This window comes from Mobula hypostoma, chromosome 4 (assembly GCF_963921235.1).
Source record: "Mobula hypostoma chromosome 4, sMobHyp1.1, whole genome shotgun sequence".
NCBI lineage: Eukaryota > Metazoa > Chordata > Chondrichthyes > Myliobatiformes > Myliobatidae > Mobula > Mobula hypostoma.
The window spans coordinates 84,145,763-84,169,304 of record NC_086100.1 but is presented as its reverse complement, the minus strand read 5'-3'; the positions used below and the strand labels follow the sequence as shown (position 1 = coordinate 84,169,304).

General features: G+C 41.9%; 1 protein-coding gene across 1 annotated transcript in view; it reads right to left on the bottom strand.

Annotated features, from left to right (window-relative positions):
• Window positions 1-207: 207 nt before the first annotated feature.
• klhl6 (kelch-like family member 6) overlaps window positions 208-23,542 on the bottom strand; it is a 58,821-nt gene continuing 35,486 nt past the window's right edge. Inside the window, exons 3-7 of the mRNA XM_063046076.1 lie at window positions 22,880-23,329; window positions 15,084-15,321; window positions 10,489-10,691; window positions 6,829-7,042; window positions 208-1,808 (exon numbers count right to left, since the gene is read on the bottom strand). Coding sequence (XP_062902146.1) covers window positions 1,507-1,808; window positions 6,829-7,042; window positions 10,489-10,691; window positions 15,084-15,321; window positions 22,880-23,329 — 1,407 coding nt within the window. The 3' untranslated portion in view covers window positions 208-1,506. The remainder of the gene's footprint in view (window positions 1,809-6,828; window positions 7,043-10,488; window positions 10,692-15,083; window positions 15,322-22,879; window positions 23,330-23,542) is intronic.

The window sequence follows — 23,542 nt, the reverse complement described above, 5'->3', positions numbered from 1 at the left end:
AGGTCGGTAAGGGTGAGAGTAAGAGTTCGGTACGGACTAGAAGGGCCGAGATGGTCTGTTTCCGTGCTGTAGTTGTTATATGATTATAAATATAGAATTGCTGTATTGATTAATACGATATTGGTGAGAATCACAGCAGGATATTTAGTTGATCATTGTACCTCCGACACTGAATCATTAAATACACTTCAAGATAGAGATCACAGCCCAACATTTATTTTGTTCCATTTATTTGTGCCCTCTGTATATTGATTCCAAATATTTGAGTAAATGGAATATTCCACAACCTGAGTACACAGGTTATTGTTTAACAAATATGCCCAGGACATTGCTTGCACATTCACTGACAAAAGAGGTGCTGTCATAAACATTGATTGAAGTAAAGATAATTGCATCCTCCAGTGACCAATTACTAAAGTGACGCAAAATCTAGAAATCTTCACACGTGTATGTAGATAAATTTCCTCAGACTAGCATTTGAGAACAGAAGGGATCTGTTCCAGTCACAGAGGCCCAAATCTACTAAAGGCTTTCAGGCCTTTACTCCCGCAACTGGCACTTATGGGTTCTTCTTACCAGGAGATGGGTAAAAAAGCAGGGGAACTTATTTGCCCATCTTCCAATCAACCTCATGTCAATCCAGCAAGGCCTCAGCTGCATGCTAGGTTCCCTGGTGCTGTGTCCAAGTGGATCCTCTTTTATCAATGAATAGCATCTGCTGCAAGAAATTCTGCCTGCATCAACATGAATATCTATAGTACCTGTACTGCCAAACAGCAGGAGGCACATCTGCGCCCGTGGGCCAGGGCCAGGGCCAGGAAGGGTGGACTCTACCTGTGCCACCGTTTGCTGCCTCTTCTAGGTGGGGCCTAGAGAGAATGAGAAATGCAGCCCATGGCCTGATTGCAGGTAGTGGCAAGAGATGGAGAAATGGCTGCCTGAGGCCAAGGGTTTTCTGACCCAAGAGGGCCAGGTGGGAGCAGTAGATGAACAACCCTCGTTCTGGCTGTAAGCTCATATTGCCTCCAGCCCAAGCCAACGGGTAGCCGATGTCTCCCAATGTGATGACAGTACAAAGAGGAGAGCACAGTACCTGAGGCCTGGCTTCATGTTTTTAATCTTCTTTTCAATTTATGTAATCTCCCTCATTCCTTGCCATTTTCCCTCTATGTCCCCTCATTCTCAATGTCCCTCTTTTCTACCCCAGTGTTCTTCAATTAGACATTTTCAATATGTGACCTGTATCTTCCAGTTCCTTTATGCACTAAAAGGAATTCAAGGTATCTTTTTTGGATTAGATTCACGTTCCCAACTCTTTTGTCAATGTTGTGTTTGTCCCATTTGTATTGGGTGTGTAGCCAGTTCTTTGATGCTTTCCACTGACTCAAGATCCAGGTGACAGGCTCCACACTTTACTAACTGTCTCTGACTTTCCAGGCAAAGTCTCCCCAAAAGCCCAGGCAGCCACACTGCAGGTGAGAATGCTTCTCACACTTCAGTTATGTGTCATACGGAAACTGCCCCAGGGACGATGCGGCGAATGTGCGTGTAGGACTTCCTCACGGTGACGCTGCCATGGTGTGAGACTCCGCGGGGCAGGACGCACTCCTCTGTCAGCTTTTGTTTCTCTGTGTCCCAGCAGAGCACGGTGGCAATGACCTCGTTCTTCTCATCGCGGCCGCCGGTGATGAAGAGCTTGTTGCTGCAGGCTGCAATCCCACAGCTGGCACGCTCGTGGCCGAACTGCGTGACGAGAGCCCACGAGTCCTCTGTGGGGCTGTAGCAGTACAGGGCCTTCATTGCACCACCTGGGGAAATAGAGAGAGCGAGAGAGAGATTAACACACTGAGAGTCATGCCTGGCAGAAACCGAGGCTGGTGGTTTGCTCCGGTGATACTGTAGCACCTGTTCATTTACTACAGAGGCATTAAAACCAAGTTTCTCCTCTGCACTTACCATTTGTCTTGATCTCCAGCTACCAGTAAGGCTCCTCATTGCTCTGTGTCCCTCAGCCCCATCCAGCCACCCCCTCCGAATATGCTCTCCTTGTGAGGCCCCTTTTGTTCCATGTCACTGACAATGTAGAATGCTATCTAAAGTCTGGCTCAGCTGCCCCATATTCCCTGCATGGAGCCACACTCACAGCTGTTGAAAAATTAACTTACAACAGCCAGGTAATAACCAAAAGTCCCAAAACTGATTGTATTTAAGTTATAAATGTGGGCTGCTTCGAAGTTGCCCAACAGCTACTTTCATCAGCTGCTTAGATGAGGAATGAGGCTGATTATTTTCCTGTGGATTCACATCTGCCACCTACATCCACAAGAAGCTGCTTCTAAGAAAACAATATTTACATATGCACCTCTGGCTGGCAGTCATGGGGAAAATGCGGAGTGGCACAGGCCAGATGCTCCTCCGGGGGGAAAAAAATTCTGGAAAAAGAAAACCATTGGACTGATGAAGGGTCTCAGTCCAAAACATTGACTGTTATTCGTCTGAGTCCCGATGAAAGGTCTCAGCCTAAAATGTCGTCTGTTTATTCGCCTCTAGACCTTCACTCGCTGCCAGACCTGCTGATTCTCTCCGTATTTTGTGTGCTTTGCTCAAGATTGCCAGCATCTGCAGAATCTGTTGTATTTAATCATTGTTCTAACAAATTAAATAACCACAAATTGATAATAGTTGACATCTGCCTTGGATTCTACTTTTCACACACTAGGACAGATCCTTTAGGTTGGCACTTCATAACAGAGCAGTAACATTCATGAATCCAACTCTCATGGTATCCTTCACTGGTATGATTGAACTATTCAAGAAGTCCCTTTAAAATATATTGTATGTGTACTGAGATAGAAACTAGACATGGATAATTAATCACTTCACCCTATTTTGAGTTAATTTGGAAAATTAGCTTACTATTGTCACATTCACCAAAGTGCAGAGAGAGCATGCCACCCATAAAGATCATTTGGACACATTAGTACATGGAGGTAGTACAAGGGAACTGAAATAAGAGATTATAAAATATAGTACTTTAGTTATAGAGGAAGCGCAGAATTCTTAGAGTCTTGGAATTTAGATTTAAAAGAGTGGAATGCTTGTGAGTAATGAAGAGTTCTACAGAGAGCAGTTTGCAATGAAGGAATCTGAAGAGAGCAGTTTGCGATGAAGGGATCTGCAGAGAGCAGTTTGTAATGAAGAGATTTGCAGAGAGCGGTTTGTAATGAAGTGATTTGCAGAGAGCAGTTTACAATGGAGTGATCTGCAGAGAGCAGTTTGTAATGAAGAAACTTGCAGAGACCAGTTTGTAATGAAGCAATTTGCAGAGAGCAGTTTGTAATGAAGAGATCTGCAGAGAGCTGTTTGCAATGAGTTGCCACACTCAGATGACATCTTGCTTCATTATTCTGGTTTTATCTGGCTGTGTGTCCACTCATTCTAATCGTCCACATGTATCTTCTTGAATTATTTTATTAAGTCATGTGTCGATTGCAATCTGGAATTGTTTCCTTTAAGCCCGGTGTGTACCAAATGATGAGTGTGCCTTTCAACAAACACCTTCTTCTGGTCTGAAAAATTTATTAATTCTCCAGTACTCTCTACTTCCTAACCAATCTAACTTTTCCTTTACACCTGTACAAAGAAGGGCAAAATGGCCTCATTTTATAACATACAAACTGAGTTTCAGTGAAATTTGAATCACATAAATGAAGTTAATTGTAAACTTATCCTCAGATCTAATTGACTATCAGAATCAGGTTGTGAAATTTGTTATTTTATGGAACTAGTTTTCCTATTCCCACCATATTTCTTTGGCTTCGCGTGTATCACTCCCCGTTTCAACCACCTTTCTCTAATATCTAACTTGCCACTACCTGCACCTTGGGCCTGCTCCTGTAGAATCCCAATAGAAGGACATTAACAAATATAATGGTTGATAAACCTTTTAAGTTGCACTATTTGAAAATCATTTTTGGTGCATAACATGTTTGGCCGTGTATTTTTAAGGAAGAGCGTTAGTTGATAGGTGGAGTTTAAAAATGGCAAATGGCATCCTGACTGGCATTTCGAACACTTCCTCTGTATATCCTGATGAGTGTTCAGACGTGTAACAGCCACTACATCACACGGTTCTCACAAATTGTGCCCTTCCAAAGGCTTTGTCACTTCCAAACTATTTAATACGGTGTCCAACTTCATTCCAATAGCATATCCGCACTTGGCCTCTTTTAACTAGGTATGCTAATAGAAAACTTATAAATATAATCAAAAATGTTTGAAGCTTTCAAATAAAAACTATTTTGTTCTATATGGCAGCTACAACAGTGGAAATTGATAGCAGCATAGTATGCTCAGTTGGAACTTGTTAGTGAATCTGATGGAATTCCTCTTTTTTCCACTGCCTCATCCCAACACCCCAACACCCCAACACCCCCCTCACAATATTCACCAATTCTCTATTACCATCTCACCATGTATTTCATCCTTACAATGTGCTTAAACCACAAATGAGCAGCCCTCTAAATACCATCAACCTTTTTTGTCTCAAATGTAGCCACTGAATCATTTTCCTAATCCTATACTTCACCTTCACCATGTACATCAATCCCTTCTAAGTCATCTTATCACCTGTCCCATTGTCTATAACACACCTACTTCTGCCTCCTGCCTTTTACGCCCACCCTATCCTTTCATCCTATCCTTCAATCTACTCTTGCTCTAGAATCATATTGTGCTTTCTCATGACCCCTGTTTCAATGTCTTTCCTTGTGTAATTTATTCCGCAAATTAAATACAGTACTCCTTTCTGCAAAAAGCTCTTCCAGACCCAAATATTTCAAAAGCAACTCCTTCTATCGCCGGTGTTGCCTTCCTGAGTTATATTTTTAGGTATTTCATCTGATGGAGGAGAAATTAATGAATCAGAGTCAGAGTCAAAATCAGGTTTAATATCACCGGCATATGTTGTGAAATTTGTCTTGCAACAGATGCTATGAAAACTGCTCTGAAAATGCTTTTGCACAAATGTAGGATTATCCAGGAGGTGGCGCTGTTGTTTGCTGGCAACATATAACAAACAACCAGGGAAATTTAAATCTCTGAGCAGCAACTTCCAATCAATCCATTGGGGATGTATGTTATGCAGTTGCCAATTTGCATCATTCAAAATAGCTAATGTGATGCTTCTTTAATCTGGCATACTTCCAAAAGTCTAACCATTCAATCATAAATAAATAAATAAAATTGCAACTGAAAAACACAGCCCTAATACAAATTAATAGCCAAGGACTCTGGATCAAGATGACTGAATGTTAGAGGATCATTTTTTACAATGGGCTTCAGTACTTTCACTGATGTTTGGAGATCAAATGCACAATATACTTTCTTGTTCTGTGGATCTCAAACACCAGGGTTAATGTACAGGAGATACCGGCCCAAATTTTATGGTGTGTGGCGACTCAGCACTGACTTGGAAAAAGGCTTATCTGTGACTGTTCTCCCCATGTGAACATGCAGAAGGAATTCTTAAAGTAAAAAATACCAAACAACTTAAATAATTTAAGGCAAATCAATTTTTAAAAGAGATAACATAGTTAAAATCAATTACTTCCAAATTTTCTAGCCAAAAAAGAACCAACTTACTCTATTAAAGAATGTTTTAAATATTTAAAAGCTTATTAAAAGTTTTTTCCAACAATGAACCTATCTAAACTAAAACAGCTGAGATTCTTGCAGAAATACCCTCTCATTAAACTAAAGGGGCCGACTTGTGTCTCTGAGGTCATTCTGTAGAACCATCATTAAGGACCCTCACTACCCAGGAGAGGCCCTTCCCTCATTGAGAAGGAGCTACAGAAGCCTGAAAGCACACACTTAATGATTCAGGAACAGCTTTTTCCCTTTACCATCTGATTTCTGAAAGGACATTGAACCCACGAACACTACCTTACCTCTATTTTGTTTGTTGTTTACCTCTATTTTATTTCTTTTTCTGCACTACTTATCTTAACTTAAATATTTTTGAGAGAGAGAGTGTGTGTGGGTGTGTGTGTGTGTGTGTGTGTGTGTGTGTATTTACTGATGTATATACGTTTAGTGCAATTCAGTTTTTTCTCTTCTCTATTTATTTATTATGTATTTCATTGTATTGGTGCTATAAAACTAACAAGTTTTCCAACATATGCCAGTGATATTAGACCTCAATCTGATTCTGATATCCTCCCACTATTCCGATACATCAGAATAATATGGACTCACTTCCTGATTTTTGTGTTGCAGCTTCTTGAAGTAGGTGCTAACACTCCATTTGCCAGTTTGATTCTGAGGGAGTTCACCAACTTTTCTTTGGTGGATTCATAACGGATTATCACACACTTCGCTGTGGATTTCCACCTGCTAAGGTTTTGTCAGTCTTATCAACTCACTTAATCTAGATCCTTTTGCAAATGCTATGCTCTTTCTCTCACATAATTTATACTTCAATAAACTTGTAGCAGATAGAAAAACATTTCCTAGTAGAGTAGTGGAACACTAACCCTGTTGGTAATGCCTGATATTTTATTAGTTGTATTGAATAAATAAAATGAAAGTGATTGGACAAAGCAGCTCCACACGACTTTACCACCAAGATGCTATAAATGCCTAATCCATTACTACATTTAACGTAAACCAGTACTTTCTAAATAGGTTAGAATAGCACAGAAGTCGAATGAGGACAGAGGTGAATCTTGATTTAGATGAAGAGTCAATGGTCTTTGCTGTCATAAATATCTTTCTGTTGTGCACTCATCACATAGAGATCCACAGTAAACAACCACCTTCACATACCCACAACATAAATATGGTCCTTAAATGTAACAGCATTGATGCACTTGGCTTCTATAGGCATAGGTGATTTCAGGCTCCACGTATTTGTCACAGGATCATAACACTGGGTTCTGTCTGTAGCCAGTTTCCCATTGGGTCCTCCGCCAATAATATATAGCTTCTTATTGTAGGTAGTAGCGGCAAATGAACTCACATTTATGAGGAGTGGAACTCCCTGTGGCAAAAGAAATAATATTAAATAAAACAATAAAATTAAATGGTGATGGATATTCACTTCTTGGGCAGTGGGCCCTTTGGTTGTTTGCTAAGCTTGTTTTCTAAACACAACAGCTGCCATTTGTAAGATTACAAACAAACGTTAGTAAACTTCCAACTAATGACAGCTGATTAACTTCTGGAAATAAAGGGGAGTCAGTCTGCAGCTCTTAAAATGTAAATGGACTGCAGTAATTAGCCTGAAGTTAAAAACACAGCTTTACAAACAAGCCCTGTATACATATATGCAGATACTCTGTCTGTGAGAAACAGATGCTAGCTCATAGCATCCTATCTTATTGCTTAGAGGTGCAGTATTATACAATGTGTTATTTAAATTGGCTTGTTTCAAAACACACAAATGGACTAAGTTGTTAAGTTCAAAAAAAAACTTGCAGACCAGATGGAAGCACATCACTTAGCATGTCAATAACTGAACTATTAATGTTGGGAGTTTAATGTACTCAAGTAAGTTAGCTTTAAATCATTTGCAGAGGCCTGTGTCTCCAAAATGCTTTTAGACTGTATAAAAAAGGATATCTGAGGAAATATCATATTTAGAAAAATAGAGGGCTATGAGTAAGCCTAGGTATTTCTAAGGCAAGGACATGTTCGGCACAGCTTTGTGGGCTGAAGGGCCTGTATTGTGCTGTAGGTTTTCTATGATTCTATGTTTCTATGTGTGTGAAGTCACCCAGGTGACAGAAAAGGGTCTAAGTGTAGAGGGCAGTTCAGGCTTATTAGAAATGAGTTAAGGAACATCAACAAACATGAAAGAATCATTGGGTGAACTAGATTCTATTCCCCAGGCTACAGTTTCTGCATCAGACAATTTGTTCATCTGCATCTTTCATTAATCTTTTTAGATTATAGGATTTGTTCCTGTGTTTTGGAAATCCTTTATCTTTTGTGTGTTGTGTTTTAGAATTGGTTTGTAATTTGGAAATGTTTAAGATAGAAATCCTCTGTGGGTATTAAATGTGCTTTAAGAGTGTTGTTTGCGTTTAAATGTGTATCACTGAAAATAAATGAATTGTATTTTAAATTACTTTGTTAGCTGTAAGTACCTTCTCCTTGACAGGGAGAGGGACTCAATGCTCACATAGTGGGTATTGGCAACTAAACTCCGCATGGAGAATAAACACGGCAAGTGGAGGAGTCTTTGAAGATTGGGTAGTCACAGTACAGTCTCCCTTTAGTGAGTGTACTCATGGCTATTTATCTCTGATAGGGCTTAGGGTCTTTGTTTGAGTTTAAAGCTTCACAGTCAGCAAACCCAATACCATCACAAAAATAGTTATTTCATAGATTTTGAATATAAATGGGTTTAAAAAAAGAAGACTTTATTATTAATTTCTCCCTAATTCTATTTCTGTGTTATGTACTATTTCCCAGGTACAGGTGGAAAAGTTGCCTCCAATGTCTTAGCAGTGAAATGTGATGTTGAAGGAAATTGTCTTACAACAAACAAACGTGAGAGTAACAGCTTAATGTATTTGATCTTAGCACTTTACCAAGGTTTAATCAACTACCCCAGAACCCAGGTGTCTTGGTCAGATACCTGCACTCCTCCACTATATGGACAATGAGCATGCAAATGATCGCCAGCTAACATCTGCCCCATGCACAATATGAGCAAGGTTAAAGATCTGGAAACAGCTTTACTCAGTTAGGTTGGTTGGTGCATCGGACAAAGAGGAGTAATGGATTGTAATTACTGCCTCAAAGAGAGTTGTTCGGAAATGAACAGAGGGGCAGGATGGCACAATGTTTGAACCTTTGAGTCACTGATTATGGATTTGAGAATCCTCGAGAGGTGACATGGAAAGGAATTTCATGATGGAATTTTCAAACATGCTGCTGCACAGACACTTCTGTCGAGCCAAATAGCCTATCCTCGGCTGTAAATTGGTGTATTATTGTCACATGGCAAACTGGCATACCATTCATTACAACAATGCAATGAGGAATGCAGAATAAAGTGTTACAATGTCAGAGGAACTACAGTGCTGGTGGACAATAAGGTGCAAAGTCACATGGAAGTAGACTGCAGGAAGTCAAGTCCGCCTTACTGGCTTATGACAGTGGGATAGAAGTTGTCCTTGAGCCTGATGGCATCTTCTGCCCAATGCAGAAGGGGAGAAGAGAGAATGTCCAGGTGAGTGGGGTATTCCATTCTGCTGGCTGCTTTATCAAGGCAACGAGAAGTGTAGACAGAGTCCAAGAAAGGGAGACTGGCTTTTGTGACATGCTGAGCTGTGTGTACAACTCTCTGCAGTTTCCTGTGGTCAAAGGCAGAGCAGTTGCCACAGCAACCTGTGACACATCCAGATAGGCTGCTTTCCTAAAGCGTCAATAAAAATTGGTGAGGGTCAAAGGGGCATGCCAGATGTCTTTAGGCTCCTGAGAAAGTAGAGGCTCTGGTGAGCTTTCTTGGCCTGGGGTCAACATGGTTGGACCAAGCCAGGCTTTTAGCTAATTTCCATTTTAATTAAATATAAAGATCTATGGGGAAAAGTTGGGCTTGTTTAAGTTGAGTAGTTTGTTCTTGTTTCCTGACTCAAGTCTAACTCCTTGAAAATATAATCCAACCCAAAATTGCAGAGCAACACGGGAAAGATACTATCATATCAGCTGTCTTTAAGGTAAAATGAGAAACTATCTGAAAAGCTGGAGGGTTTTCACCCAGGTGTTGGCCAATTTTTCTCCTTCTACTAACATCTGAAAAACAAATACAGAATTTCTGAACATTTTTGTTTGTGAGATCTTGCTGTGCATTTACTGGAAGCTGCTGTTCCTAAACATAACAGGGTCATTGTTAAAAGATACTCTTTTTTTAAACTGTAAACTTTGGAATAACTTGGGTTCACAACAGTCCTTATTTAGATACAAATATTAACAGATTGGATCTATTTATTTTATTCAAATAAATGGATTGCTATTTTAACTTCAATAAATATTTTCTAGTGGGTTCTGTTTGCATTCTCATCTCTGTCAAGTCTACCTTCTTTTGCTCATGCACAATATCTAAGACAAGATTTTAGTGTAGTACCTTTGCAGATACTTTCCTCCAACAAACATAGTAATCCATAACTCTGTCATCTTTCCCAATTACCTTGTTCTGTAAAATTTGTTGTATCAGTTTCCCTGCATTTCATTAGAAACTTCAGCTAAAATGTGACATATTGGGTGTGAAGTGCTTTGATATGTCTGGGAGGTTAAAAGGTTACGGTTCATATTCTTTCTCGATAGGTGTGACATGCAGACATGGCAAAAATAGCATCAAGGGAAAACTTTGCCACAGGATGTACTGTATGAAATTAGTGAGATCACAGAGAAGAAATTGTCAAGGTACTGAAGTCTGAGGTTTGCATTACACTGCCTGATATCCCCCTTGGTGGATACCTCAGTCCAGCAGTTGTGAAATGGGTCATATGCTTCCACACTGTTGAGTCGTGTGATGCCATCAAAGCCTCCAATCGCATACACCTTGCCGTTCAGAACGGCCATCTTATGTCGCCACCGTCCAGTGTTTAAATATTCAACTTGAATCCATTTATTTAAGGAGGCATTGTACTTCCAAACCTCGTGTTGAGTTTCTTTACCACCTGGAGAGCCCAAGAGAAATATTACTATTAATCTCCCTCACATAGACACACCGACCATCCCATGCAGACTTAATATGCAGTCCTGATGATGGGTCCCGAAACATTGACTGGTTATTCCACTCCATAGATGCTACCTGACTTACCGAGCATTTTTGTGTGTTGCTCAAGACTTACAGCATCTGCAGGATTGCTTGCATTAATATGGATAAAGTGTTTACTAGTAGCAGATTGCAAAACTGACGGCGTGGTGATGAAAAATGTTTCACATCACTGGACAGTGAGAACCTCCTGTGCCTTCATCACTGGCTATTGCCAACTGTGCTCTGACTTCTCCAGGTGAACTAGATAAGATGCCATTGGAGAAGATTAGAGGTTGGGGGGGTGGGGTTGAGCACAGGCTTAGGATACCCAGAATTATTAATGATTCTGATGGTAACTGATATCAAAGTGTTTCCAGTGGTGGAAAGCTTGGTAACTGACGGGAGAACCAAACATGAGATGATTTTTCTTAATGGAGTATGTTGTTATGATCATCAGTGCATCTTCCAATAAGATGGTGCAAGCACATTATATAGCAAAACAGAAAGGAACTCTGTCCAGTCTCACTGAAATGACAATCTGTGCATGGTAACCATGCTCATACAGCCCAAAACTGAGTAGCATGAAGGAACACACAACCATATCCATTATTTCCTATCATACTGTTCTGATGAAAGGTCTTGGACCCAAATTATTAACCCTCTTTCTCTTCCACAGAAGCTGCCCCTCCTGCTGAGTGTCTCCAGCTGTTTCTATTTTTATTCTGTTGTCTCCCGTCCCAAGGCTCTTGTGAAAAAGGATTTCTATAATGATCTCAGTGCGTTTGAAATCCCTGACAGTCAATTTGGAATTATTGAAGAGTACTCACCAGTCAGAATTACAGTGGCCAACTTGTACATAGCAAGCTCCCTCAACAGCAAAGTGGTTAATCTAATCCAGGGTGGTCAACCTTGTGCCAATTTTTTCACTCACGAGCTCAGATGCGCCATACAACTCTTCTACCCCCATACAATTCTTGTAAAAATATGTTAATATAGAACCTGTGCGTGAAAAAATCGCATCCGAAATTGTGCGTGAAAAAATTGATGCATGGAATGTAAAAGGTTGTGCACCCCTGGGTAAATATTAGATAAAACAGCATGAACATCTCCCAAACAACAGGAATTCTGCAGATGCTGGAAATTCAAGCAACACACATCAAAGTTGCTGGTGAACGCAGCAGGCCAGGCAGCATCTCTAGGAAGAGGTGCCGTCGATATTTCAGGCCAAGACCCTTCGTCAGGAGTCCTGGCGAAGGGTCTCGGCCTGAAACGTCGACTGCACCTCTTCCTAGAGATGCTGCCTGGCCTGCTGCATTCACCAGCAACTTTGATGTGTGTTGCATGAACATCTCCCATGTTCTTCTTGGGATCGTTGACATCCAATTTAGAAAGCAGACAGTGCTTCAGTTTGAGATTTCATTTAAAAAGCAGAATCTCTAATAATGTAATACTCACATCCTCTAAGCTACCACAGAATGCTAACAAAGATTTTTTTTCTCTCTCATGTCTCTGCAATGTGGCCAGACTTTGCACATTGTCTGAAAGAATCAAGTTCAGATGAACAAACCCAGGTTTGGGTGGAGGGACAGGCAGAACTCAAGTGCACAAGCAGTAGAGTGATTCAGATACTATGCTAAAGTTTCTAGTAATTTGAATCAGTTACTGGAGTTAGTGTCATTTGAATCCATCATCTTCTTGACTCTGAGACAGGAGATCTCATGCAGAGTTCCAACTACTTAAGCAAAACTGGATAAGCAAATAAAGCAACAAGCTAGGGTAGTGACTAATTGATAGCATTTTCAAATAACAGAGTGCCAGCAGGCACAATAGCTCTCCATGTTACAAAAATCTGATATCATGAATGTTGGCATGAATATTGCCTTGGGTTTTGAAGGTGGAATGAGATGCAAAGCAGTAACAAGCTTCAACACAGAAAAACATATAGAAAAGTTAAAAAGTTAACTGGAAATCTGAGACATGTTCAGCAAGTTAGGCCACCTTTCTGGGAAGAGAAAGAAAGTTTACATTTCAGGTCAACGTTAACCCTTTTTTATCTTAGCCGCAGATGCAGCCTAACCTGCTACGCATTTCGGGCATTTTCTGTTTTTACTTTAGATTTCCAACATCTGCATTTTTAATTTTTGTTTTGCAAGGGAAGGTTAGTTCTTCTGGAGGGAGTCTAGAACAGGGGAACAGTTAGCACACAGGACTGTGGCAAAACAAAAGCTTCCTCTCTTGGTGAAGAAGAAGTGGAGATTGGGACAGTTGAAGTGTGGAATACTGGAATGGAGCAATTTTCTTTGTCAGGCACGGTGCTGATATCAAATCTGCGTACATGTGATTAAGCTGGATAGAGTGCTTAGCTCCAAAACCTCTGAAAATCACTGGCCACTGATGAAAGGGCAGGAAAGCCGGGAGGCTGAGGAAATTTGTAAGAATTACAAGCCCTGTGGAGGAAGCTGTGTTTTGCAGAATAAGTGCAACACTAATTGACCAATACCAAGATTAACACATGCTAAATATCCTCTTTGTATCTTCATTTCTTCCCAGGATACAGTTAACAATTTTTTCAACACTGAACTCTTTGAATATCAGCCTGGCAGTGAGCCAATCTGCATGGAACTTCCATGGGATTTATTTTTAAAACTCAACGATTGTTAATGGGGCTGCCGGAACCAGCAATGGCACATGCGTAACCTTTTGTACTGAATTTTTCACTTCTTTAGGGTGAGGGATTCTAGTGCTTTGTAAATTTCCATATTTCCCAATGACAGCCATACAGCTCATCTCCCATTGCAATGTCCCACCATTTCCAGTCAACAGTGGTTAAAAAAATGCAAACAGTTAGATCAAGGCAAGAAAAGAGTGGGTAAGTTCCTTAGCCCTTTGCCACAGCTTGCCTGGAAAAGCTATTGACGCTAAAATAAAGTCTCCTGCTCGCTAGAGCAGCAAACATTCTCAGGACAGAACAGCATGGGCTTGACATGAGAACAAGTCCCCTATACTCTGAACACCTACAGGTCAGGTGTGACCTGGCCATGGTACGGTAAAAAGCTTCCTGCACACAATCCCAATCAAATATTTGCAAGTCAAATGCGGCATAGGTCAGATACAAAGTAAAGGTTTCTCTACACTCCCCATAAAACATCTACAAATCAGATACAGCGGGGAGGGGCCAACTGGATGATAGAGGAGCCGCCGGGGCTCAGGCCGATTTTAAGGGACTGGGCAATTGTAATCGAGTTGAGACCCACTTAGTCAGAATCACTCACTGCTTGGAAGCTTGCCATCCCTTTGAAATGCCTTCCATGCAATTTGACAACCACAAAGTGGGCTGCTGCAGCATACTCCCCAGCTCCTCACCCTTGTCTGCAGTCCAGGTGTCCCCTGGTGGTCCGCTCTTGTCATCTGACAATGAGAGGATAAAGGCTCCAAGCAGAGGTTTCTCCAGATGGGGGTGCTTCCCCTTCACAATGGGGAGCTGGGGCAGATTGCACTGCATAGTGCCATTGGTTCGTAGAATCCCAGTTACCTGCCATTCCTGTGGCCTGCAGAAGCCCATATGAACATGAGTATGTGAGGATTCAGCCCTGCTTGAGTACTTGAAGGGACTGTTCCACAAGCTCTGGCTGCAATTCGTCCCCATGCTCCTGATTGTCAGGCACTGAGTGTAAATAGGGCAAGCCAGTCAGAAGATTCGCTCACCAGTTTGTCTCTGAACTGACCAAGATTCAGAGATCCAAGCGGTAGACCAGCAAGAGGTCCATCCAAGTTGATTGCCTGCCCCTCCTTCAAAATGACAATTTGTTCATGCCATGTTATTGGGGTACAGTGACTACCGGCTTGCCATATGCCTTCCACGACTAACGGGCACCACAGGGGTTAAAGTTCACCCTGAAGAGTGAAGGTAATTTAACTTTTGTGTTAATCTTGTAACTAATTATTTTAAAACAAAACAAATAAGGTATAAAATGGTGCCTAGGTTAAAACAAAACAAAAATGCTGAGATACGTACAAACTAACGCTCCCTTGTTCCACTACTGATGCACTGTGATTCATGGGAATTCTGGTTAACTGAAGTAAAAGATTGACTAGCGACACCAGAGACTACAGATGTTGAAATCTGGAAGAAAAACAAACTGCATCTATAGAGAGAAATGGACAGTTGGTGTTTCGGGTCAAGACCATTCATCTGGGTTGCTAAAAAGTTTGATTGCTCCCTGCATTTCAACTTGATATTTGGTAAGAAAACTAATGGAAATCAATGTCCACTGCTGCTAGTGGATTAAATACCTCTAGACTCAGGGCTCACCTGAGATGTAGACCTCATTACGGAAAGTGATACATGCAAATTCCACCCATTTCTTGTTCTCGCTCTCCATCTCCTGCTCTGTGATTGGTAGCTTGGCCACTTCCAGGCGACTTCGCCGGAGTGGGTCCAAGCAGGTTACTTCTGCCACAAACTTTTCGTCCTTTGTACAGCCGCCTATTATCATGAAGACCTCTGACTGGAACTCCTGCATCCTGGGCTTTGTTCTCTCTGAAATAATCTGTACAAAACAAAGGAGTGCGTCGGGGAGGAAACGACAAGTTATTCCAGTTTTCAAATGCTCCTGAATTAAGATTACAGTAAATTTAAAAATTGTATAACTTTGTTAGACCAAACAAAAGTTCCCAAACTGATTTCAGATATGTAATCTGGGAGTTTCATAGACCTGTGCACAATGAAAATGGGCCCTATGATCTAACTCATCAAGGCCAACCAAGGCGACTATTTGTATATATCAATTCCATTCGCCTGTGTTTGCCTCGTATCTGTTGAAACCAGGTGTTCCCGACCTTTGTTATGCAATGGACCAATAACATTCAAGGATCCATAGATTCCAGGTTGGGAATCCCTACTCTGAACCTTTCTGTCAATATATCTTTTAAATATTGTAATTGTACCAATCTGGACCACACCCTTTCGCAGTTTGTTCCAACTACCCACCTTCCCTGTGCGGAAAAACCCACACCTTTAAATCTCTAGCAACACACACAAAATGCTGGAGGAACTCAGTAAGTCAGGCAGCATCCATGGAAATGAATGAACAGTTGACGTTTCGGACTGAGATACTTCTTCAGGACTGAGAAGGAATGGGGAAGACGACAGAATAAAAAGGTGGGGTGACGGGAAGGAGGCTAGCTGAAAGGTGATAGTTGAAGCCAGGTGGGTGGGAAAGGTAAAGGGACGGAAAAGAAGGAATCTGATGGGAGAGAAGAGTGGACCATAGGAGAAAGGGAAGGAGAAGTGGACCTGGGGGAGGTGATTGACATGTGAGAATAGATAAAAGGCCAAAGTGAAGAATTGAAGAAGAGGGGAGGGGGAGGAATTATTTTTACTGGAAGGATAAATTGATATTCATGCTATCAGGTTGGAGGCTACCCAGACAGAACTAAGATGTTGTTTCTCCACCTTAAGGGTGGCCTCATGGACTAACATGTCAGAATGGGAATGGGAATCAGAATTTAAAAATTTGGCCACCAGGAAGTTCCAATTTTGGTGGGTGAAACAGAGGTGCTCAACAAAGTGGTTCCCCAATTTACAACAGGTCTCCCCAATGTCGAGGAGGCCGCATTGGAGACAACCAAATCTTTTCCCTCTCACCCTAATCCAGTGCCCCGAGAATTTAACTTACCTGTGCTGGGAAAATACTGTGACTATATCCCCTATCCGTGCTTATGCTTTGACTCAGAAACTCTTGCCTTGGTAATAAATGCTGGAAAGGTAGGAATAGGAAACAAAGAAATGGCCGATGAACTGAATAATTATTCTGTATTAGTCTTCACTGCGGAAGTCACAAGCAACATGCCAGAAATTTGAGAGCATCGGGGGCAGAAGTGAGTGCAGTCGCCACTTTTCAGACCAGCTTTGCATCCATTATAATTATGACAGCCTTCTACACTATCTAAAACACCACCAACAAGCTTTCCTGGATCCCATGCCTGCAGACTTGAATGAGCCTACCGTGGGGAACATTATCAAATGCCTTACTATAATCCATACACACCACATGTACTACTCTACCTTAATCAAATTGTTTGTCACTTCCTCAGACAGGTTCGTGGGGCATGACCTGGGGTGCTTGGGAATTAGTCTATCTTGCTTGGGAAGCTGTAAAGTTTAAAGGCAAATAAGTTACATAGGTCAGATGTACTACACCCCAGGGTTCTGAAAGAGGTAGCTGGAGAGTTTGTGGAGGCATTGGTAATAATCTTTCAAGAATCACTGGTTTCTGGAATGGTTCTGGAGGAATGGAATATTGCAACTATCACTCCACTCTTTGAGAAGGGAGGAGGCAAAATACAGGAAATAATAGGCCAGTTAACCTGACTTCAGTGGTTGTCAAGATGTTAGAGTCCATTATTAAGGATGAGCTTTTGAGGTACTTTAAGCCACATGATAAAATAGGCCAAAGTTAGTCGACTGCGCCTCTTCCTATAGATGCTGCTTGGCCTGCTGCGTTCACCAGCAACTTTGATGTGTGTTGCAAAGTTAGCATGGTTGTCTTGTGGGGAAATCTTGCCTGACAACACAGACAGGATAGACAAAGAATCAGTGGATGTTGTTTACTTGGATTTACAGAAAGGCTTTGACAAGGTACCACACAAGCTGTTTAACAAGATGAGAGTCCTTGGTATTACAGGCAAGATAGAGGCATGGAGAAAAAAAGGATGACAGGAGTGAAGGTAGGACCGATTAGAGATAAAGGTGGGAAGATGTGCCTGGAGGCTGTGGAAGTGAGTGAGGTCCTCAATCAATACTTCTCTTCGGTATTCACCAATGAGAGGGAACTTGATGATGGTGAGGACAATATGAGTGAGGTTGATGTTCTGGAGCATGTTGATATTAAGGGAGAGGAGGTGTTGGAGTTGTTAAAATACATTAGGACGGATAAGTCCCCGGGGCCTGACGGAATATTCCCCAGGCTGCTCCACGAGGCGAGAGAAGAGATTGCTGAGCCTCTGACTAGGATCTTTATGTCCTCGTTGTCCACGGGAATGGTACAGGAGGACTGGAGGGAGGCAAATGTTGTCCCCTTGTTCAAAAAAGTTAGTAGGGATAGTCTGGGTAATTATAGACCAGCGAGCCTTACGTCTGTGGTGGGAAAGCTGTTGGAAAAGATTCTTAGGATCTATAGGCATTTAGAGAATCATGGTCTGATCAGGGACAGTCAGCATGGCTTTGTGAAGGGCAGATCATGTCTAACAAGCCTGATAGAGGAGGTGACCAGGCATATAGATGAGGGTAGTGCAGTGGATGTGATCTATATGGATTTTAGTAAGGCATTTGACAAGGTTCCACACGGTAGGCTTATTCAAAAAGTTAGAAGGCATGGGATCCAGGGAAGTTTGGCCAGGTGGATTCAGAATTGGCTTGCCTGCAGAAGGCAAAGGGTGGTGGTGGAGGGAGTACATTCAGATTGGAGGATTGTGACTAGTGGTGTCCCACAAGGGTCTGTTCTGGGACCTCTACTTTTCGTGATTTTTATTAACGACCTGGATGTGGGAGTAGAAGGGTGGGTTGGCAAGTTTGCAGACGACACAAAGGTTGGTGGTGTTGTAGATAGTGTAGAGGATTGTCAAAGATTGCAGAGAGACATCGATAGGATGCAGAAGTGGGCTGAGAAGTGGCAGATGGAGTTCAACCCGGAGAAGTGTGAGGTGGTACACTTTGGAAGGACAAACTCCAAGGCAGAGTACAAAGTAAATGGCAGGATACTTGGTAGTGTGGAGGAGCAGAGGGATCTCGGGGTACATGTCCACAGATCCCTGAAAGTTGCCTCACAGGTAGATAGGGTAGTTAAGAAAGCTTATGGGATGTTAGCTTTCATAAGTCGAGGGATAGAGTTTAAGAGTCGCGATGTAATGATGCAGCTCTATAAAACTCTGGTTAGGCCACACTTGGAGTACTGTGTCCATTTCTGGTCACCTCACTACAGGAAGGATGTGGAAGCATTGGAAAGGGTACAGAGGAGTTTTACAAGGATGCTGCCTGGTTTAGAAAGTATGCATTATGATCAGAGATTAAGGGAGCTAGGGCTTTACTCTTTGGAGAGAAAGAGGATGAGAGGAGACATGATAAAGGTGTTCAAGATAATAAGAGGAATAGATAGAGTGGATAGCCAGCGCCTCTTCCCCAGGGCACCACTGCTCAATACAAGAGGACATGGCTTTAAGGTAAGGGGTGGGAAGTTCAAGAAGGATATTAGAGGAAGGTTTTTTACTCAGAGAGTGGTTGGTGCGTGGAATGCACTGCCTGAGTCAGTGGTGGAGGCAGATACACTCGTGAAGTTTAAGAGACTACTAGACATGTATATGGAGGAATTTAAGGTGGGGGCTTATATGGGAGGCAGAGTTTGAGGGTCAGCACAACATTGTAGGCCGAAGGGCCTGTACTGTGCTGTACTATTCTGTGTTCTATGTTCTATGGATAGAAGATTGGTTGCTGGGAATAAAGAGGGCTTTTTCTGGTTGGCTGCCGGTTTCTAGTGGTGTTAAGCAGGGGTTGGTGTTGGGTCCACTACTTTTTACATTACCTGTCAACGATTTGGATAACAGAACTGAAAGCTTTGTGGTCAAGTTGCAGATGATACAACGGCAGGTGGAAGCGCAGGTAGTGTTGAGGAAGCATGGAGACTACAGGAGAACTTGAACAGATTAGGAGAATGGGCAAAAAAGTGACAGGTGGGAGACAGTGTAGGGAAGTGTATGGTCATGAATTTCAGTAGAAGGAATAAAGGCATAGACTAGTTTCTAAATGGAGAGAAAATTCAGAAATCAGCATTGCAAAGTAACTTTGGAGTCCCAGTGCAGGATTCCCTGAAGGTTAATTTGCAGATTAAGTTGTTAGTAAGGAAGGTAAGTGCAATGTTAGCATTCTTTTCAAGAGGACTAGAATATAAAAGCAAAGATGTAATGCAGAGGCTTTATAAGGCATTGGTCAGACCATATCCAGAAGTGATTTGTGAGACTGATTCCAAGAATGAACGGTTAAGATATGAGGAGTGTTTGGTAGCTTTGGGCCTGTACTCTCTGGAATTTAGAAGAATGAGGGAAAATTTTGAAACCTACTAAATATTCAAAGGCCTAGATAGAGTGGACATTGAGGGATGTTTCCAGTACCGGGGGGGGGGGGGCGGGGGGGTGGAATTCGCCTGTGAGGCAGGGCTACTGTATGGGAGAGGGGCGATATGAGTTAATGCATAATGGGAATCCACAGAGCATTAGATAACACTCATAGACTGTAATCCTGTCTCACCTGCTCCTGATAGCAGCAGCAACTTTGCTGACTGGATGAGTAGGAAGCAAGATTAGAAAATAACTATGGTTACAATAGGACAAATTAATTGAAGAGTATCTTCCCTGGAAAATAAGTTAAATGGTAAATTGGCAGAAGAGTGGAGATATTCCACAATAGATTAAACCAGTTAAAGGCTGTTTTCTTTGGAAAAATAGATGGAAGCGCAATTCAGTAGATCTGCAGTGACAAATAATGAAGGAGCTATTTCATAAATGTCAGTACAAATACCACATGTTCCAATGAGGAATAAAGACTAAATGAGAAAAAGTGACATCAACTAGAAAGAAAAGCAATACAGTATTATAAAGATTAATAGTGAACCTAAGATTTAGGGAATGTTTAGAAACCAACAAAGGATGACAATATATTTAAGATGTAAGTAGTTATTTTTGGTCATATGAATACACCCGGAAACATTATGAAACAAACAACAAAAGTTTCTACAAGAATGTAAAAAAGAGAGTAGATTAAAGGACAAGATTAGAGAATTAAGAAAGGACATAGAGAAAGGCAGAGAGTCCAAATATTAACTCATTTTCAGCTTGGCCATTGGCAATGACTGGGGACCTGTACTGGAGCTTCAAGCCTTTGTAATCTGTATTCACTTGGGACTGAATGCAGCATAGTCAAATTTTCTTCTGACGGTGCAAAGTTTGGATTTTATCACAAGGATAAAAAATACAGAAGTGTAGTTGCCATCTGACAGAGCATTGGTGTCACCTTACCTAAAATACTGCTTATTATTGCATCCGTGTGTAAAATACTATGTCTTACATGTAAAAGCAAGGTAGGATATGAACTGTCAATACTGTTGCCTCAGGCAATTGAACCAATTTACTTTAAATTTACATTTACATTTTATGTAAATTTACAATTATCCAAAATTCCCATTTTAGTCTTGATCATCTAGTATAACTGTTCTTGCTGAAGTATACTGACTTGCAGTCTAATAACATTTCAATTTTAAAATTTGTCAAATTCCTCCATATCTTCGCCCACCATAGCCATTCCATAAATGGGCACAGAACCTAGGCTGACAACGAAGTGAAGAGCTGTGGAACTAATGACCAATTGCAGGAGACGTCTCTTCTGTGGGACAATAAGTCAAGCACTTGGCTGCTCTCTCAGGTGAATATAAATTATTTCTAAGAAGAGCAATTAAAAAAAAACCCTCAGGCTGCAATTGATACTCATCCTCGCCCTACATCATTCTATGCAAATTTTGACGTGGTTAAACTGACTGTGGGATTTTCCACAATGACAACATTGCTACATAGTGACTGCAAAAGATTTGGAAAGTCATGAAGTCTACCTTTGAGTTCAAGAGCCGTGAGGTAACGTTCCATGAAACCCAGGTTAGACTACACTTGGGAAAATTGTGCTCAGTTCTGGTTGCCTCATTAAAGGAAGGAGTTGGCAACTTTAGAGGGGGTGCAGAGGAAATTTACCAGGATACTGCCTGGATTAGAGAGCATGTCATATGAGGATAGACTGGGAAAGCTAAGGCTTTTCTCGTGGAGCGAAGGAGGATGAGAGGTGACTTGATAGAGGGGTACAAGATGATAAGAGGCATAGATCGAGAGGACATCCAGAGACTTTATACCAGGATACAAAGGGCTAACACAAGGAAGCATAATTTTAAGGGGATTGGAGGAAATAAAGGGGGGGGTTGGTGGGATGAATGTCAGAGATAAGTTCTTTACACAGTGAGTGGTGGGTGTGCGGAACACCCTGCCGGGGTGATGGTTGAGGCAGGTACTTTCGGGGCATTTAAGAAACTCTTAGATAGGCACATAGATGATAGAAATATGGAGTACAATGTAGGAGGGAGAAATTAGATTGATTTTAGAGTAACTTAAAGGGTCGGCTCGACATCATGGGCCAAAATGCCTGTGCTGTGTTGTAGTGAATGCAGAATGCAAAAACAATGGCTTCCATGGGTTCAACATATTTTATATGATCCTGCTGGACATTAAGAACTTAAAGTACTGCAGGTCTGCCCCATCAGTGAGCTGCTGGTTGAAGGAGAACCTGAGGGAGCCGGACGGTGCGGATTATGATGCTGCCTGCGTCAGAGGCATCAATGCATTAAGGAGGTATGCAGTCTAACAGCGAGTGGTCATCTTAGTTGTTTTTCTGGTGATTGAAAGACTCTGTTGGACATTGGCGGTGTGGATTGTTGTATGTACAATCCATTGGTGTATTACTGAACGGCGGGGGTTACTCGTGGCCTTGCTCATAGCAAAGTCTAGGCCTTAAGTTCATAGCCACCCAGTTGGAGTTGGAGTCGGGCACTCCTCCAGAGTGCCAGAGGTGGTGTGGTGTGACATTCATGCTGGAGTCAGTGCTGCCCCCCAGTGTTCACTTGGCAGAAGACAAGTTATATTGTCTTTGACTGCAGGCTGCTGCAACATTCATGGATTCAGGGATTTGGACTATATTTTTTTGAGTGACTGTATTTTATTGCTATCTTATATGTGCTTGCTATCATATATATGCCTGCTATCTTATTGTATATGTGCTATATGTACCCTGTGCTGTGTGTGACTGCTGATACAGTGTTTTGTACCTTAGCACTGGAGTCACGTTGCTTCGTTTGGCTGCATTCATGGGTGTTGAATGTAAACTTAAACTTGAACTTGTTCTATGCTCTATGCACTACAAAAGTAGAAATCTTTTCTTTTTCAGATCTATACCCACCAATATAAACCAGAACAATGTGAAAACCAGGTTAAAATGACTGAATATGTGCTGTTGATTCCAACCTCATTGCCCGATAGGTGGTACATCCTGGCTTCTTGCAACAGGCTGAAAACGTCAGGATTTTTCCAAACAAGTTCATCACCTTCTACCCACTCCACAAAGTACCAAGGGTCCAGGAGGGGTAGGCGAACATGTCTCAGCACCTGGCTCAGCTGGTGCTGCCTCTCCGACTCTCGGTAACGCACCCAGCGCATTGCTGTCTCGAAAACTTGTTCCTCCTCTGTGACACAGAGCTCGTCACTTCCCAGGATTTCTGACAGGATCTCTGCAGGTAGCTCCAGAAATTCCTCGTGAGTCAGTACTTGTGGGAAGTTCTGCACAATATAGTTCTGCACGCACTTCTTCAGCCTGTCCAGGGAGTGGGTATCGGCCAGCCTTAGGATGCTCACACAGTTGTCTGGGTGCAGAGCCTCACTGAGGAAATTGGCACAGGCATCCACCATCCGCAGGAACTGGAGATGAAACAAAAAACAGTCAGCAGACATGCAAGAATGCACCTCCCTCTGTCCCTTGATGACTTTGTTCCTACTCCAGCTTTCTCCCCTTTTCTGCTGATCCTTACTGGGCTTAGCTCTGTAAGTACTGATAATTCTTTCATTTTGTCATTCTTCATGTGTGAGCCTGAATAAAACACATACCAAAGGGGTGGCCCCTTAAACGTGCTC